The sequence below is a fragment of the Mastigoproctus giganteus genome, chromosome 3, assembly GCF_048544385.1.
Source record: "Mastigoproctus giganteus isolate SK-2022 chromosome 3, ASM4854438v1, whole genome shotgun sequence".
Lineage (NCBI taxonomy): Eukaryota > Metazoa > Arthropoda > Arachnida > Uropygi > Thelyphonidae > Mastigoproctus > Mastigoproctus giganteus.
In genome coordinates this window covers 210,728,578-210,748,226 of record NC_143577.1, presented here as the reverse complement: position 1 = coordinate 210,748,226, position 19,649 = coordinate 210,728,578, and the positions used below count along the sequence as shown (strand labels likewise).

The 19,649-nt window shown below is 36.6% G+C and overlaps 1 protein-coding gene across 1 annotated transcript in view; it reads left to right on the top strand.

The window, feature by feature from the left end:
- LOC150088649 (protein MEMO1) overlaps positions 1-19,649 on the top strand; it is a 140,477-nt gene that overhangs the window by 17,315 nt on the left and 103,513 nt on the right. The window contains exon 2 of the mRNA XM_090370846.1: positions 18,537-18,621. Within this exon, the coding sequence (XP_090226972.1) occupies positions 18,537-18,621 (85 nt within the window). The remainder of the gene's footprint in view (positions 1-18,536; positions 18,622-19,649) is intronic.

Here is a 19,649-nt window from a genome sequence, read left to right as displayed (position 1 = left end):
TTACCACTCTCTGTCTTCTCCCCCTCAACCACCCCTTTATCCATAGCAGCAACTTGCCTCCAATGCCACACTGCTCCAATTTGTGCAGCAGTCTTCCATGTGCAACAGTATCAAAAGCCTTTCTAAGATCCAAGTATATAATATCAAAGTTATTCCCTGCATCCAGTTCTTTTGTGACTGCATCATAGTATCCAATCAAATTGGTCAGGCAAGACTTCCCCTTAACAAAACCATGCTGTGTCCTAGCTATAACTGAAGTCTTGTCTAGATGATCCTGCAGTGCTTCTTTCACCAGTGCTTCCATTAATTTTCCGGGAACAGAAGTTAAACTCACAGGTCTATAATTACTTGTGTCAGCCTTTGATCCCCCTTTGTGAATTGGGGTCACATTTGCACATCTCCAGTCAATGGGTACCTCCCCTGAGTCCAAGGAAGCTCTCATAATTATGGCTAAGGGTTTGCTTACCTCCTTTGCTGCCTCCTTTAATATAACTGGATAGATCCCATCCACCCCAGGTGCCTTTCTTGTGTTTATCTTCAACAATTTCTCCTCCACTTTGCTCTCAGTTATTACAAGATTCTCTAGCTTACTGCTAGAGTTGAATACACCTCTGGCATTCCCCTCGCTGAATAACTCCTCATGTGTGAATGTCGATGCAAAATATTCATTTAGTTTGTTAGCTACCCGAGCAGGGTCATCAACAGTTGACCCATCGATCTCAAGTGGACCAATCTGATTCATCCCCTTCCTTCTAGAGTTTACATAAGTAAAGAACTCTTTGCTGTTTTTCTTCGCATCCCTTGCCAAGGATCTCTCGTAATCTGCCTTCGCCTGCCTAACCTCCTTTGTAACTTGGTTACAGATCAACTTGTATCTATCATAGGCGTCTGTGTCACGTGTTAATTTGTATGTATCCCATGCATTTTTCTTCTCTGCCATATGCCTCATTAGTTCATCTGACAACCATTTAGGCCTAAACCTTGAACAATATTTCTTAGTTGGTATGTAAAGCCTAGTAGCTTCCACGATAAGTTCTTTGAATGCTTCCCATTTTGAATTTGCTGTTGGCAATATCATCAGTTGATCCCACTGTATAGAATTTAAATACTGTCTCAGTCCATTGTAGTCGCCTTTACGAAAGCAATACCCCTTCCCTTTACCCCTAATGGTAGTTACCTCTTTGAGTAACTCCCACTTCAGCACACTGTGATCACTGCCACCAAGTGGTTCATTTATCTGCAGATTCTTAATGCATGAAGAATCACTACTGATAATCAAATCAAGAGTATTACTCCCTCTAGTTGCCTCCCGAACATGCTGATGTAGAAAACAATCATCCAATAAATCCACAAAAGCCTTGCTACTGTGTGAGTGACCAGCCCCCAAATTCCAGTCAATATCTGGGAAATTAAAATCCCCCATTATAAGACTCTCTGATTTACTGGCCCACTCTATTTCTCCGAACAGTTTCTTATTATACTCATCAGAGTCATTAGGCCTATAGCACACTCCTACTCTCAATTTTGATCTCCCAATGCTTATGTCACACCAAACTGACTCGACACTGCACTGTCCAGCGATGTCGACTGGCTTCACTTCCTTGGATTTTATGTGTTTTTTAACTAATAGCATAACCCCTCCTCCCTTCCTATCCTGTCTATCCTTTCTGTAGACATTGTACTCCCCAAATTCCAGTTCTGCATTTCTTATATCTGTGTGACACCACGTCTCTGAAATCCCCACAATATCTGCCTTTGATGTTTTGAGCAATACCTCAAATTCATCAAATTTATTTACTAAACTCCTAGCATTGGTGTACACACAAGTATACATGCACCTGTTCTTTTTCTTAGCTACCCTAACACAACCCATGTGTTTACTCTGATAATCAAATCAAGAGTATTACTCCCTCTAGTTGCCTCTGGCTTTTTTGATATGAACTAAAAAATAATGTTCAAGGCCTAGACCTAAATAGATGTCAAGATGAACTGGTGATACTTGTGGCAGAGAAGAAAAATGCATGGGATGCATATAAATTATTAGGTGATACAGAAGCCTATGGCATGTGAGATCTGTTCAATAAGGAATGATCATAATTTTGATGAACAACTCTTAACTTCTGCAACTCCTGAGCTGCAGAAGTTAAGACCAAACCAAGCTACATCACATAGCAGCTGCACAGTTTACACGTGTGCATGGTGTGTAATCTTGGAATTCAGTCAAGTTTATGCCAGTTCAGTTTCATCTACGTAAGAGTAGATGTGACATGTGAGGAACAGTATGCTGCTCTCTAAGTTTGTTTTTGCCTCTAGAAAATGGATGAATCTATGCTTCCATATAACATAGCTCACAGTTAGTTTAGAATTTTTAAAGATGGACGTTATTCAATCACAAAATATCAGCAGTCCTGGGACTACAGAAACTATAAACACTTCTTCTGAAATTGTGAGAGAAGATCATCATATAACAGTAAGCCAACTGGCAGCGATGTTGAGAATGTCAGTAGGAAATATGCATGGTATTCTCCATGACAATTTGCATATGACGCATGTTTGTGCATGCTGGGTTCCAAGACTACTCACATGTGAGTAACAGTAAGTTTGCATGGAGGATTGTTGGGAACCACCATGGATGGTTACTGAAGATGGTGAGGTTCTATATAAGGTGATAATGACAGATGAGATATGTCTTTATCATTTCGACTCAGAGAGTAAGTAACAAAGCTCTCTTTGGAAGTCTATATCATTGTCAACACTAAAAAAAGCAAAGGCTGTGGCTTGCGTAGGAAAAGTTATGGTCATTTATTTTTTTTGACATTCAACGAATGGTTTACCAGCATTCTATGCCATGTCACACGAATGTTACGGGATCTCGCTACTGAACTGTACTGCACACTTTGTGGGATCACATTCATCGCAAACGACTACAACTGCATGCAGCTGGGCGAATGCTGCATCACAATGAGACACCTCACATTGTTCATACTGTTGTCGAGTAATTAGCTAGCATTAATGTCAAATGTGTTCCATGTCTGCCCTACAGCCCTAACTTTGCACCCTGCTTTTTTTTTATTCCAAAGAAGGAGTTGCGAGGAAAGCATTTCCAGTCATCAGAAGTGAATACGTTGTAAGCAATTGTCAAAAACGTCAAAAAATGGCTTTGACCATGTTTTTGAAGAATGGCAGAAATGTTGGAGTAAGTGCATTTTATCAAATGGGGACTACTTTGAAAAGGACAATAAAAATATGGATGATTAATAAAGGTATGTTGGGAAAAAAATTGATCACTTTTTTCAGGCAAGCTAAGGCAGACTATGAGAAGTCTTTCACAAAGAATGTAAAGAACAGCAGCAAAGACTTCTATGCTTATATTAATAGTAGGAGGAAGAGATTGAATCACATTGGGCTGCTTGATATTAGTGGGTTAACTGTTGATGATGCCACTCAGGTTGCTGACGAATTGAACAGGTATTTTTCATCTACATTCACAGAAGGAATTCTATAGGAGAGGGAATGCCAGAAGTTTATTAAACTCTGACAAGGAGCTAAATGATTTTGTGATAACTGAAAGGAAAGTGTAAGAGAAATCGTTGAAGAGAAATATAAAAAAGGCACCTGGGGTGGATGGACTCTATCCACTTATATTAAGGGAGGCAGCAAAGGAAGTAAGCAAACACTTAGCCATAATTATGAGAGCATCCAAGGCGCCTCCGTAGCCAGGTGGGAAGGAGTGCGTAGCACATGCTTCTTGATTAGACCCGGGTTCGAGCCCGTCACCACCAAATACGGAGGATGCGGAAAGGTCAGGGAATGACCACCGCACATCCCGGAGCAATATGGCCTTAGTTGCTAATGCTCCTAAAAAAAAAAGAAAAAAGCCAAATAACAAATGAGAGCATCCTTGGATTCAGGGGTGATACCTGTGGACTGGAGATGTGCAAATGTATCTCCAGTTCACAAAGGTGGATCAAAAAGTAACCTGAAGAGTAACCTGATGGTCCTGCATTACTTAAAGAAGTAATGCAGGACCATCTGGCTGGCTAGTCATATAGAGCTGAAAAAGATAGCCTGGGACAGTTACAGAGTGATGAAAAGTATGGAAGCCTACAACAGGTACAAGTTGATCTGTAATAGTACCACAGTAAGGTCAGGGAGGTGAAGGCTGCATGTGAGAAAGCATTAGCATTGGCTAAGGGAGCAAAGAATGGGAGAGAGGAATTTTTCTTTTATATAAATACAAAGTAGAAAGCTAATCAGATCAGATTCTTTTGCACTAAGTGTGGGAAAGTCTTAGATAACCCAACTGATGTTGTGTGTGAATTGAATAGGTACTTTGCATTGATGTTTGCTGGTGAAAGATCCTTTGTTTTGAGAAGAGCCTCTGCAAATGAGGCTGAGCCATATGAAATTAGTGACAGTAATTACAGATGGTTGTTTATTAGAAAAACTCTTGAGCATAAAGGCAAGTAAGGCTCCTGGAGTTGGTGGCATATGCCCTGTAGTTTTGACGGAGAGTGCGAGGGAGTGTATTGAACCATTGAGGTTAATCAGTGGTTCAATACACTCTGGATTCCTTTGGATTAGAGAAGTGCCACTGTAGTGCCAATACATAAAAGCAGTTCTAAGAGTGAAGTTGGCAACTACAGACTGGTTACCCTGACTTCAGTGGTAAGAAAAATCATAGAGGCAATGATAAAGAGTGCAATCCAGAGACATTTGGATAGATATGGCATTCTGAAGGACACACAACATGGCTTTGTTAAGGGTAAATCATGCTTAACTAATTTAGTAGGCTATATTGATAAGTTACTCATGAGCTAGATTTAGGGAATAATTTTGACATATTTTATTTGGATTTTAGCAAAGTATTTCATTTGGCCCCTCATGAGAGGTTACTGTATAAGCTTGAACAGTTTGGAATTACTGGTAAGATTCTAAGTTGGGTTGTGGGTTGCTGCAGGGCAGAAGGCATAGGGTTGTGATTAATGGATATTCTTCAGATTGGTCTAATGTCAGGAGTGGGGTTTCTCAAGAATCAGTCCTTGGGCCACTGTTGTTTCCCATTTTCATAAAAGACATCAGCGAAGGGATAGAAGGCGTGATGTCAAAATTTGTAGGTGATTCAAGCATTAATGATTGGTGCCAAGCAGTGCTCCTTCAGGATGACTTGACTTCAGAGATGGTCAGAGAAATGGCAGCTATGTTTTAATGCTGCTAAATTCAAGCCATGTAAACCACAACCAGGCACCTCAGAGGTGACCTGATTGTGGTTTACATGGCTCTGAGAGGGTTAGTAAAATGAATGAAGGTGAATTCTCACTGTTATAAAGAATTCCAGAACGAGGGGTCATAAATTCAAATTACAGGGTTTGAGATTTAGATTAGATTATAGGAAGAGTTCTTTTAGCCAGTGAGTCATTGCTGGAACAAGTTGTCTTTGCAGGTTGTTGAGAAAGACACTTTGAATAAATTCAGAGGTCAACTGGATATATACATGTCTGGGAACGAGATTATAAATGTGAAGATGTAGACTTCTTGAGCTTCTGCAAACGATAAGTTTTTCTTACACATTTTATCACATTTTTTATTAATTAACATTAATTCGTGTTTTACAAATAGATTAAATAGGCTTAGTAACATTTGTTAGCTTATTTTTTAAATTTAGCTAGTGATTTTATAAGTTATGACTCGCTACTCATACTGCTATTGTATTGGAGTTTCGGGCGCAAACATCGTAGCATATAACCAGTAGTGCAGAATAATAGTGGGATTTAATTGTAATAAATAAGTAGTTTGAAGGTTTTAATTACTTTTTGGGCATATATCTTTTGTATTTAGCTAAAGATATAACTAATTTAACATTGTGATCGTTACGGTATAGCTTAACTTGATAGCGTATATCTCAAATCTTACAGTGTAAGGTATAATATAAAACTAGATAGCGTAATACGTATCACTGTATTAGCATAGTATAGTATTGTATAGTCAAGTGTAGTATAGTATAGTCTATTAATCAATTAAATTTATTAATTTATTAATTTTCATTGTTAATTGATTAACTTGTATTTAAATGGAAATCATGCCCCAGACTAGAGCTGTAAAGCAACATGCACAAAGTAGCGGGTGTGCTGTGGCTCTGGGGAGAACTGAAGGGGGAAATTCTCCAATGCACCACAACCTAAAAAAATGTGTAACTTGTGAAATGTTTGTTGAACTTTCTGGAACAGGACATGAACTAGCCAAGGAGGATGTATTTGTGTGTGCCAGGTGCAGAGTTTGCCAAAAAATTAACTAAAAACTAACTCAGCATTCTGATGGGCTTCTATGAGACTTTGAGAGTAGGGTAGATGCCCTCGAAGGAATTAAAATGGAGGACCCATCAAGCTCTCAGATGCCCAAATCAATGCCAGAGCTAACTCTTGCGCATCAGGCAACACAGCGGAAAAGTTCAGGGGAAGAATGTGCTAGTCCCACAGGAGCTAGTTATTGTTGGTGACTATTATCAGGGAGATGGGAAATATTGTGCAAAAAAGGATAGGTGGAACAGGACCAGGGGTTTCCTGCCAGGGGCAAAAGTAGACAACGTTGTAGAGCAGATATAATCTTTTAAGGGCACAAAGAGTGATATTTTTTGTACATGTTGGCACTAATGACATTAAGAGTAGGAAATCTGCAGACTTCCTGAGCAAGTACAGATCAATGTTGAAAAAAAGTTGCAAGTTAGGGTTAAATTTGAAAGTGTCTGCAATTCTGCCAGACATGATTATGTCTGGGCAGAATTGCCCAGGGAGTATATGATGAGAGCCTTGTCAATCAATTCGCCCCTGGAAAGATTGTGCAAGGCTCATGGGGTAGAATTTTTCTCAGCCTGGTCTGCGCTTATTAACAGGAGAGATTTTCTACAGGGATGGGATACACTTAAATAGAAAGGGTTCAAGAATATTTCCAACCCACCTAACATGTGTTAGGTGGGTTGGAAAACTGCTAGCTTGTGGGGTTCATAGACTAATAGATTAACAGCAGCCACAGGCATCGATGAAAGTGATTCTTGCACTGCTTCTATTGGAATGAATGAGCAGCAGCCTGGAAATCAAAGTGCTGGGGATTTCCAGGAATGCTGGGAGTTATCATGGAACAAGTAACTTAGAGTAAGAATTGGTGCATGTATATTTGTATGTACACCAATGCTAGGAGTATAGTAAATGAATTTGAGGTGCTGGTGAAGACATTGAATGCGGATGTTGTTGGGATATCAGGGACTTGGTGTTACACAGATAAGGAATGCAGAATTGGAATTTAGAGAGTACAGTGTGTATAGAAAGGGAGGAGGGGTAATGCTGATTGTTAAGAAACATAAAATCTAAGGAAGTGCATCCAGCCGCCGACATGGGTGAAGAGTGCAATGTTGAGTCAGTTTGGTGTGACATAAGCACTGGGAAAGCAAAATTAAGAGTAGGAATGTGTTATAGGCTTAATGAATCTGATGAGTACAATGAACAACTATTCAGAGAAATAGTGGGCCAATTAATCAGATTGTCTTATAATGGGGAATTTTGATTTCCCAGATATTGACTGAAACTTGTGGGTTGGTCAGTCGGGCTTTTGTGTATTTATTGGATGTTTGTTTTCTACAGCAGCATGTTTGAGGTAACTAGAGGGATTAATACTCTTGATCTGATTATCAGAAGTGATTCTTCATGCATTAAGAATCTGCAGATAAATGAACCACTAGGTGGCAATGATCACAGTGTGCTGATGTGGGATTTACTTAAAGATGTAACTACCATCGGGGGTAAAGAGAAAGGTGTTTGTAAAGGTGACTACAGGTGTCTCAGACAGTTTTTAAATTCTATACAATGGGATCAACTGATGATGTTACCAACAGCAAATTCTAAATGAGAAGCATTCAAGAAATTAATCTTGGAAGCTACTAGGATTTTTATACCAACCAAGAAATACTGTTCAAGGTTTAGGCCTAAATGGATGTCAGATGAACTAATGAGACTTATGGCAGAGAAGAAAAATGCATGGAATGCATATAAATTATCAAATGACATAGAAATCTGGTAGATAAAAGCTAATCTGCAATCAATTGACGAAGTAGGTTAGGCAAGCGAAGGCAGATTACAAGAAATCTTTGGCAAAGGATGCAAAGAAAAACAGCAAAGACTTCTTTACTTATATAAACTCTAGAAGGAAGGGGATGAATCAGATTGGTCCACTTGATATTGATGGTTCGACTGCTGATCCTACTCAGATAGCCGACAAACTGAATGAGTATTTTGCATCTACATTCACACAAGCAATTCTGGAGGGAAGTGGAGGACTGAAGCTTATTAAACTCTAACATGGTGCCATAATTATGAGAGCATCCTTGGACTCAGTGGACGGTCTCACGGACTGGAGATGTGCAGTTGTATACCAATTCACAAAGGGGGATCAAAGGGTGATGAGAAATTAGAGACCTGTTAGTTTAACTTCTGTTCCAGTGAAAATAATGGAGTCACTGGTTAAAGAACCATTGCAAGATCATCAACAGAAGACTGCAGTAATACTTCATACACAGCATGGTTTTTTTTTTTAAGGAAAAGTCTTGTCTGACCAATTTGATTGGATACTATGATGTAGTCAGAATGGAACTGGATGCAAAAAATAATTTTGATATCATATTTTTGGATTTCAGGAAAGCTTTTGCTACTTTTGTACGTGGAAGACTGATGTACAAATTGGAACAGTATGGCATTAAGGGCAAGTTGCTGCAATGGATAAAAGCATGGGTGAGTGGTAGAAGGCAGACAGAGTGGTAATCAATGGACACTGCTCTTCATCGACTAATGTTATAAGAGGAGAGTCCTCCAAGGTACGGTGTTGGGCCCATTATTGTTTTGTTTATTTATCAATGATACTGATGAAGGTATATCAGGCTTAATGTCGAGGTTTGCAGATGATACAAAGGTTGGCAGGGTTGGTAATGACAGTATGCTACTGTAACAGGTTCTAGAAAAGTTGCACAGATAAGCTGAGAAGCGGCAACTGAATTTTAGCATTGACAGATGCAAAGGCGTATGGGTAACAGTGACCGCAAAGAAACATACCAACTGTGTGGTACTACACTCAGAGTGGTAGAGAATGAAGAAGTCCTCAGGTAATTGTGCAGACCGGCTGCCAGAGCAGATCATGGGATCTTGTCAGTGATATACAGGAATTTTGCTAGTAGAGAGAAGGAGGTGATTATCACTTTGTATAAGGTATGGGTGAGTGGTAGAAGGCAGACTTAAACACTTCAATAAGATCTCCGTGCAGGTGCCTTGTCTCCATATGCTGCAATTTGCAGAACTGAAGCATTTCCCGGTAGGCCACAGCTTGAGTACTGTGTACAGGTCTGGTGGCTTCGTTTTAGGAAGGATGTAGAATTTTTGGAACAAGTCAGAGAAGGGCAACAAGATTGGTGAGGGGAATGCAGGGGTCCTCTTACAAAGAAAGGCTTAAATCCCGCAAATTGCAGTGGCCGGTGACTAGGCACCCGCAAGGTGATCTGATTGAGGTGTATAAGACCTTGAATGGTCTGAGCAGGCCCAATGTTGATGGGATCCTTTTGCTCAGATTACGGACCTGAGGGAGCATTAATTCAAATTGAGAAAAGAGTTGTATCATAGATGTGTGGAAAAATTGTTGCAATTTTTACGTTATAAATGATGCAAAAAAGCCAGCATCAGCCATTAAAAAAAAAAAAAACCACACACATCCTCTCACATCATCTGTACATTCCCTCTAAGAATTTGTCTAGTTCTTTAAAATTATTCAGAATACTTCTGCAGCACCAGATGTTTGTTCCAATAATCAACTATCCAACGACTGGAGGCAAATTTCTACATATTTCTGCAACTATCCTTCCTCAATTTGAATTTATGCCCTTTTATGTGTGCAGTCTGGGCAAGCAGAAAGATTCCATCAGCACTGAGCCTAATCAATCTTTTAAGCCTTAAACACTTCAATAAGATCTCCGTGCAGGTGCCTTGTCTCCATATGCTGCAATTTGCAGAACTGAAGCATTTCCCGGTAAGAGCACCCTTTTGTTTTCTTCACTGATCTTATTGCCCTTCTTTGCTTTCGGTTTCCAACAGATCCACATCATTCTGAAAATGAGGCTTCCAGATCTATATGCAGTACTCAAAATGTGGCCTAACCATTGCCGTATACAGCAGGATAATCACCTGTATATCATTGACAAAATCCTGTGAGCTGTACTGGCAGCCTATCTGCACTGCTTAGTACTTCATACCTGATTGCACCTCCCTCTCCCCAGGTCTTTTTCATTCTCCCACTACCTGAAGGTAGTATTGCACATTTGTTACATTAATCTGGGATTAATACTACCCATATGCATTACATTGCATTTGTCAATGTTGAACTTTAATTTTGACTTCTCAGCCCATTTGTCTAATTTTTCTAGATTTTGTTGCAGTAGCGTACTGTGATTAACTACCCTGCTAATCTTTGTGTTGTCTGTGAACTTAGACATTAAACCTAATATGCCTTCATCAATGAATATGGAAAAAATAGTGGGCCCAGCACTGAACCCTTGGGGGAATTCCACTAATATTAGTTCAAGAGCAGTGCCATTGATGACCACTATCTTTCCCACTCAACTAACCCATTATGCACAATTTTCCCTTAATACCACTGCTCCAATTTATACAGCAGTCTTTTATGTGCAATAGTATGAAAAGCTTTTCTGAAATATAAGTATGTGATGTTAGAATTATCACCCCTTAACAAATCCATTTTGCAACTGCATTCCTGACTAGATGGTCCTGCATTACTTCTCCAACCAGTGACTTCACTATTTTCCCCAGAAAAGAAGTCAGGCTAACAGGCTTTTAATTACTTTAATTCCCCTTTGGGAATTGAGGATATGTTTGCATATCCCTAGTCCACTGGTCTCTCCCTTGAATCCAAGGATGCTATCATAATTATGGCTAAAGGTTTGCTTACTACCTTTGCTGCCTCCCTTAATATAATTGGATAGATAACATCCACCTGAGGTGTTTTTTTTATGTTTAGCTTCAAAAATTTCTCTTCTATTTTCCTGTAAGTTAGCACAAAATCATTTAGCTCCCTGTTAGAATTTGTTACACTTCTGGCCCCTAATAAATTCCCCATGTTTGAATGTAGATACAGAAATACATGTTCAGTTTGTCAGCAACTTGAGCAGAAATATCAGCAGTTAAACCATTGATATTTAGTGAACCAATGTAATTCATCCTCTTCCTTCTAGCTTAAGCAAAGATTTAAGAGACTGCCCTAGCCTCCATTGTGACTGATTGCAGATTTACTAGTTTATATATTTCTGCAGAGTTCTGTTTCATCTGTTAATTTATATGCATCTCATGCATTTTTCTACCACAAGCCTCATCAGTTTATTTGACATCCATTTAGGTCTAAGTCTTGAATGCTATCTCTTAGTTATATATAAAAAAAAAAACCTTGTATCTTCTATGATTACTTCCCAGAATGCATCCCAGTTAGAATTTATTGTCGGTATTATCAGCTGTGCCCACTGCATAGAATTTAAAAACTGTCTGAGACCAATGTTTCCTTTACAAAAGAAAAAATCCTTTTGTTTTTTCATAACAGTAGTCACATCTTGAAGTAAATCCCACATCAGTACTCTGTGATCACTGCTACATAGTGATTCTTTTATCTGCAGATTCTTAATACACAAAGAGTCATTGCTGATGATCAAATCAAGTGTATTGCTTTCTCTCGTTGCCTCTCTTAACATGCTGGAGTAGAAATCAGTCGTCCAAAAAAATCTTCACGTCTTGCGCTAATGTGCTAGTTACCAATTACAAGTTCCACTGAATATCTGGAATGTTAAAATCCCCAATTATTACTGTGGGCCAGTAAATCAGAATGTCTTATAATAGACACTGATTTACTGGCCCACTTTATTTTACTCTACTACCTATTTAACACAAAATTGCCAAATTGACCTCAAAGAACTAATTAATGATTTTTCAAACATAAAGGCAAGGAAAATGAATTTTTAAATAAGAAACAAATTTATAAATTTGGTTCTTATCTTCTTAATCTTATTAAAAATTATTAAATTGTTTATTTTATTGTATCAGCCTTAACAGATTTTTATGGTTTATATTTATTGAATACCACTTGAAATGTACATTATAAATAATCTTTTCATGAGTAAGGCATTGGTGTTTTGCTAAAAAAGATAGGGAGCTTTGGTGCACAGGGGCCCCAAAAGGTGACCTAGGAGTAAATTAGTGAGGGTAAAAAAAGTAGTGCATGATAAAAAAAAAAAAAAAAAAAAAAGACACTAAAAAAAGAAATTTAGCCGAGATGGGCTGCTAAGTGAAACAAATGTGTGTATAAAACAATTGCTTTTATATTACTATTAGAATAATGTTATTTGATTATTAGCCTTGGTTAATCATGTACCTAAATGAAACAACTATTATTGAACATCCCAAATCCATTATCTAGCACCACTTATTGTCCTGCTGTGTTTATGAAAATGGACAAATTCTGCAAAGCACCTGATTGGCAGGTTTAGCCCTTAGATTGATCATTTGCTGAATAAACTCATTATTATGAATAGAAAAGAATAGAAAAGCTAATTCCATGACATTTTCTCACTTGTAAAAACATTTCTCTTAGGATTTCACCAGGGAAACAAGTTTTTACAGTTCTTCAATGACCATTGGAGCTGCTAATTGTGTAGAATAGAGATTTCACCTCAAAGAAGTAAATTTGTATGAGCCAGTGATCAAGAAATTTGTTAAGTCATGGAATTGTTTAGATAATGCAGTTTGCAAAATGAAGCCTTCACTTTGTTTCCCTTCACTAAGTTTATTGTATTTCTATTCATGTTTTAAATCAACATCCTTCCTAAAATGATGCTTCTAGACCTGTATGCCAGTATTCAAGATAACCATTGCCTTATACAACAGGGCAATCACCTTCTTATCCCTGCTGGAAAAATTTCTGTATATCATTCACAAAACCCCTTGAGCTGCCCTGGCACCCTGTCTGCACTGTTTAGAAAACTTCACATCTGATGCATAATTATCCCCAAGTCTTTTTCATTCTCCACTACCCTGAGTGTGGTACCACAGAGTTGCTATGTTATTCTGGGTTTCTTGCTTACTCATCTGATCAGTAGATTTAAAAGTAACCCCTTTGTATTGGAGAAGACCAGCATCCTGCCAATACACAAGGGGGGGGGGTGAGTGCTAATGATCAGATGACTAACCACAGGTGAGGAATGTACATGACTTCAGGATGTGATTTTCTGAGGTCATTCCCAGAATCATTCCTAGGAAGTGTGTGGCCCTATGTAGGGTGGTTTTGTGGGAGTGGGTCTTCCTGGTGTGGGCATTTTATTATTATTTTTGAAAATGTGTTTAATTTATATAATGTTTTTCATAGTGTTCATGATAAAGGCCTATGAAGTAGATCAGGGGTCCCCAACCCATGGTCCGTTGGCCGGATGAAATCATCTGGCGGCCCGCCAGATGATTTCATCCGGCCCAAAAGACTATTTCATCCACTTCGTGAAATTTATTTTATAGAAATCTTTTTTGGTTGCTACATATCGTATATAAGGATATTTTTAATCAAAATATAATGTAAATGCGTCCAAATATAATTTTGTAACATTGTTGCAACTCTGTGCACTTCCACTGGGCAGCAGTGTTTCTTGCAATGTCTGAAATCCCAACAATGCGAGTGCCCAAGGCTATAAGTTTATAGCCTCGAGTATTTCCGGCGAACACGAGTTGTCAAAAAGTGAAATAGTAAAGTTAAAATAAGCAACTGTTAAAACAATTGCTGAACACTAATCTAAATATTAATCAAGTAAGTATTAGTGAAAGAATTGTATGCAATGCATTCTATGCAGTTTGCAATGTAAAGACGAGTATGCATATTAATCTTTCTCCTGGTCAGCTATTCTCATTCAGACCGTAGTTGTCGGGCCGCTGCACCGATTATCATGTGCAACAGTTTATTAGTGCTATTTGTATAAATGCATATTATTTTTAATTTTATTTAACTTTGAATTTTTAATTTTAATTTTAGCGAATCAAGATGTCAAGGAAAAGAAAAATTGATTCCGACTGTCGTGTCTTCAATGAACTTTGGTCGATTAATTATTTTTTATAAGGAACAATAACCGATGTACCTGCCTTATATGTAAGGAAGCAGTTTCTGTGTTGAAAGAATATAATTTGAAACGGCATTATACGACAAAACATGCCTCAACTTACGATAAACTTCAAGGAGAGTTGCGAAACAAGAAATTACAAGAGCTGAGCTTTGATTTCAAGAGGCAACAACAACAGATGAGATGTTTCATTAATCAGAATTTAAATTTAATTAGAGCTAGTTTTCGAGCATCTCAAATCATTGCTGAAGAAGGGAGGGCTTTTACTGATGGCAAGTTTGTGAAAAGAGTGTGCCTATCAATTGCAGAAGAAATGCCCTGATCAAATTAAGCACTTCGCTGCTATAAGTTTATCAGCATCAACTTTAGCAAGAAGAATCGAAGACTTGTCTGCTAATGTTAAAGATCAGCTGAAACAAAAAGTTACAGATTTTATAAATTTTTTGATTGCAATTGATGAAAGTGAAGATACTGCCAACACAGCACAGTTACTCATTTACATATGCGGTATAAATCAAATTTTGAAGTCACAGAAGAACTGGCTGCACTTGAAAGCTTGAAGAATAGAACCTCTGGTGAAAACATATTTTATAGTGTTTCAAAAGTGTTTGAAGACCTGCAGCTTGATTGGGAATTGTTGACAGCAATTACGACCGATGGCGCAAAGAATATGGTTGGAAAAATATTGGTTTCATCGGCCATATTAATAAATATTTTGATTCCAAAAACATTGAAAGACCTATGCAATTTCATTGTGTTATTCACCAGCAATCGTTATGCAGTAAAGTTTTGTCTTCGAACTCAATCATGTTGACTATAATTAGCATTGTGAATTTTATACGCAAAAATGGCCTGAACCAACGTCAGTTTAAAATTTTCTTGGAGGAAATCGAAAGCAAATATGGTGATTTGTTGTATCATACGGAGGTGCGATGGTTGAGTTTGATGGAGGTGCAGTAATGTGTTAAAAAGGTTTTTTCAACTCAGAACCGAAATAGACATATTCATGAACGAAAAATTAAAACCAGTCCCAGAATTAACAGACTTTAAATGGTTATGGGAACTTGCATTTTTAACAGATATTTGTGAACGTTTGAATACATTGAATAAAAAACTTCAAAGTTGCGATCTACTTGTAAATGACTTGTTCTACAATATTAAAGCATTTCAGACAAAATTACAATTATTTAAAAATCAAATTGAACAAAATAATTTTTCCCATTTTTTTTTTTTTTTTTTGTTGTGAAAGTTTATATAATAATATGCCCAATTGTCATTTTTCTACCAACAATTTTGTCTGAAATCTTGAATTATTGATGGAAGCATTCGTTGATCGATTTGTTGATTTCAAAAACAATAGAAAATTATTTACATTATTTCAGAATCATGCGTATTAATGAAACATTTGATGTAAATGTTTCACAAATAGATAAAGATCTACAATTAGAAATTATAGATCATCAAAGTAACGATAACCTGAAAACATTATTGAAAAATTAAACATTAATTAACTTTTATAAAACTTTGACAGAAAATGAATTTCCAGAATTAAAAAAATTAGTAAGAAGAATAATTTCTATTTTTGGTAGCACTTACCTATGTCAACAAACATATTCAAAAATGAAATATATAAAATCCAAACATCGATCAAGAATAACAGATGAACATTTGCAAGACTTTTTAAGATTGGGAACTTCTACTATTAAACCTAACATTTCATTTATTGCTAAATCAAAACAACTACAAACATCTCATTGATTTGCTATTTCTGTAATATCAAATGTGATTATAATAATAAAAATTGTGATTTTTAATATGACTGTCTTTATTTACAATAAACATCCCTTGTTTATAATTTTTTAGTTTTTCTATCTTGTACACCCTGTTTGACCTGGTGAAGTCGCTAAAATTGGTTTACGTTTTTTGGTTTACAGTGTTTTTAGTTGTCAAAATTGTACCGACTGCGGCCTGCCATTTGTTATGAATTTTCTATGTAGCCCTCCGATGAAAAAGGTTGGGGACCCCTGCAGTAGATGGTTAAATGTGCACAAGTCTGTACTACATAGTCATAGTTCTTGTTTTCTTTCACAAATGAGCATTTAGTATTTTAGAACTGTAGATTTTCTATTTATACTTAAAGCCTAATATTAAACTCAACACCAAACAACAGTTTGTATTAAAAATAAAATAATACATATATATATATATATATATATATAAAGAAAATAAAAAAACCAAGCAGGTGCAGGGCTCTCCCAATGCATACAACCTGATTGGTTTCAGTTGATTTAAATGGCCTTAGTAGTAGTAGTTAGTGGCATGTGATGCAAGAAAGCAAGTGTATGAGCTTATGCAGCATGAGCCAAAAAAAGAAAATTACAAAACAATTCCCTCTAAATGTTTGTCCAGTTCCTCCTTAAATTTTTATTAACCTATCAACTTCCACAACGACAGATGGAAGTTTGTTCCAGCAATTAACCATCCGCTGTCTAAAGGCAAATTTCTGCACATTTATTGTACATCTGTCTTTCCTCAATTTGAATTTATGCTCCCTTAGGTTCGTAATCTGAACAAGTGGAAGAATCTCATCAGAATTCAGCGTGCTCAACCCATTCAAGGCCTTAACACCTCAATCAGATCACCTTGCAGGTGCCTAGTCTCCAGTTGCTGCAGTTTGCAGAACTTAAGCCTCTCTTGGTAAGAGGATCCCTTCATTCCCCTCACCAATCTTGTTGCCCTTCTCGGTACATGCTCAAGCCAATCTAAATCCTTCCTAAAATGAGGCCTCCAGACCTGTACACAGTACTCACGGTGTGGCCTGACCATGTCATTCCGAGTAAAACATTGTATCACCATGGGGTCTTATTGTAAATGGTTGTGAAGCAATGGCTATGGTGTTTTGAATTTTTAAAAATAATAATAAAAAAAAATAAATAAGAATAAGCATTATGTATCTAGAAATGTTTATTCATACTAGGTACATGTTTACTCATTCTTATTTATTTTATTTTTATTATTATCTTTTAACATTTAAAACTCCATAGCCATTTTTAGAATTCAAATAGTCATAAACATTTAGTAGACCCACATTGAAGTAATATTTTTTACTTAGAATGACCTCAGAAATCACATCCTGAAGTTCCATTATATAAGTCAGTTGCAAGGTTGCATTTTTGTGTTCAAGTTTGGAGATTGCATTTAAGAAAAGACTAAGCTTCTAGAAAAGTTACAAAGCTGCACAACTTGTATATTGAGAATAGCAAATGAGCATTTGAATGAAGAGAAAACAAAGGTGTGGGTTACAGAGGTTGGAAACTGGGAATCTCGGGTTAAACTGATTAAGTATATAGGCACTAGGAGGCAAATTGAACAATTATAAAATTTTCACATTGAAATGGTACACAAAAACTAGGTAGCATAAATATAAACTGTTGGGGAAAACTGAGACTGCACCGCAAGAAGTTTATTTTGTCTGGATATTGTTGACCATCGGAATAAACTGTCTCATGTTATTGAGGTTGACTGAAATTGAAGGGCCAGCTGCAGCTTATATGCTCCATGTCTTATTTGTTGTTGTTACGTTTTAAACAGATAAGAAACAGACCATATTGTGTTTACAGGCTGATTTGCATGTTGTGCAGGCTGGAAAAACCCAGAATAATTCATGGGGAACCTTACTTTTTTTCCACTTGAGATTGACTGACTATGGCTTTTTTTCCAGTTTGCAAGATTACAATCTTGCAAACTGGACAAATTTACACCTCCTTAGAAATTTTTAGTAGATTTCCCTGGAACTTTGAGAAAATTAAAATGAATGAGGTATTTGGATACAACAAAAAGTAAAATTTTGCACTCTTATTGTTGATGCTATCTAAATGTTTGGCTTTCCTGTATATAACAGGAGAGATGAGCATCATGTTAATGCAGCCCCAAGGAACTAGGTTTAATTGGATCATTTTGACCATTTCCCTCTGGGTACCCAATTATTGTAGTTACTGTGTTATAAAAATAAAACAAGGCTTTAAATGTGTCAGGAAAAAAAAAAGCCCCTGTTGAAGTGGCCCTTAGAAATTCCTCCACTCTATGATAGGACTTAAATTCAGACTTTGCAAGCATCTCATATATGTCAGGGATAATAATTATATGGCTAACTCAATTTATTAGTATCCAGATGTTAGTGAATAAAACCTTTAGCTAAACTTTAAAAATATAGTATGTATTTTATAAAAATAAAAAACAACCAACTATTGCAATTTTTTCCCTACAATCTCTTAGTTTGCTGTTCTAAAGAAAATGCATTTATTCCAGTGTGAAATGTCACTTAAATGTTCTGCTTTAAATATTTCAGCTAAAGATCTAAGAAGTCAGCTGGATAATTGGCTTAATTTGGTCGAAGGCCCGCCTCATAGTCCTGCAAGGGCTATTATTGCTCCGTAAGTTTTTTACTTGGATAAAGTTTTAAAATTGTTTCAAGAAATAGTGGAATTAGTTTCAGAATGGACATCTTTTGTCTATCTCTTTAGTAATGCTATATTACATTAACAGTGAGTCTTTTATTAAAAATATTCATCCATTAAAAATAATGTAATTTATGTTCTATGAAAGACTTGTGTTGATTAATATAGAGCTAATCATCCTTAGTTAAAAAGTTTGAAGTTTACTTATAGTTAATGCACTAAGATTCGTGTTTGCATAAATATAAGCTAAATATATAATTAGGCCATATTAAAAAAAATCTAAATCTCTTTCACTGTAGATTTAGACCTAAATTCATAAGGAGTGCTGAATTCACAAGTGTAATTTGAATAATTTTTCATTCAGTTAGAGCCTACTGCAATTATATATTTACTTTGTGAGTGTGACTATATCATTAAATGGTATTTTTATAATACAGTACAACCCTAATTATCTGGCCCTTTGGGTTATCCAAAGGGTAACTTTGAGGTGTAATAAGGTTTATCAATGGGGAAATAATAAGACAGATTTTTATTCATAAAAATTTCATACTAGATGATTATGAAATCATAAGGGAGAATAGTTAAAAATAGAATATGATATAATATAAGAAATTTAACTTAGTTAACTTGTATTAGTAACAAACAATTTATGTATAAAAAATCTTTTTATAATAGAATAATCTGTTAAATTTTATAAAAGATAAAAGGTAGTACAACTACATTGAAATTTACACGTTCCTGCTGGGGCGTTTATTTAACATGAAGCCTAAGAGACATAGTGTCTTTTATTTCCCAAATGACGACTGTTTTTTTCATAATTTGGTTCATTTAAGTCACAAATAACCAATATGTGCAAGAAAAATGGGTTGTAATTTTTTTTTCGTTAAAATTTGATAGCGAACCCACAGGGTGGTTTTGCCCCGCCCTGTGGTGCTAAGTATTATCAATGAACGGGGATAAGCGCCAATGTGCATGCTCAAATTACTTCCTGGTACTGTTGAGAC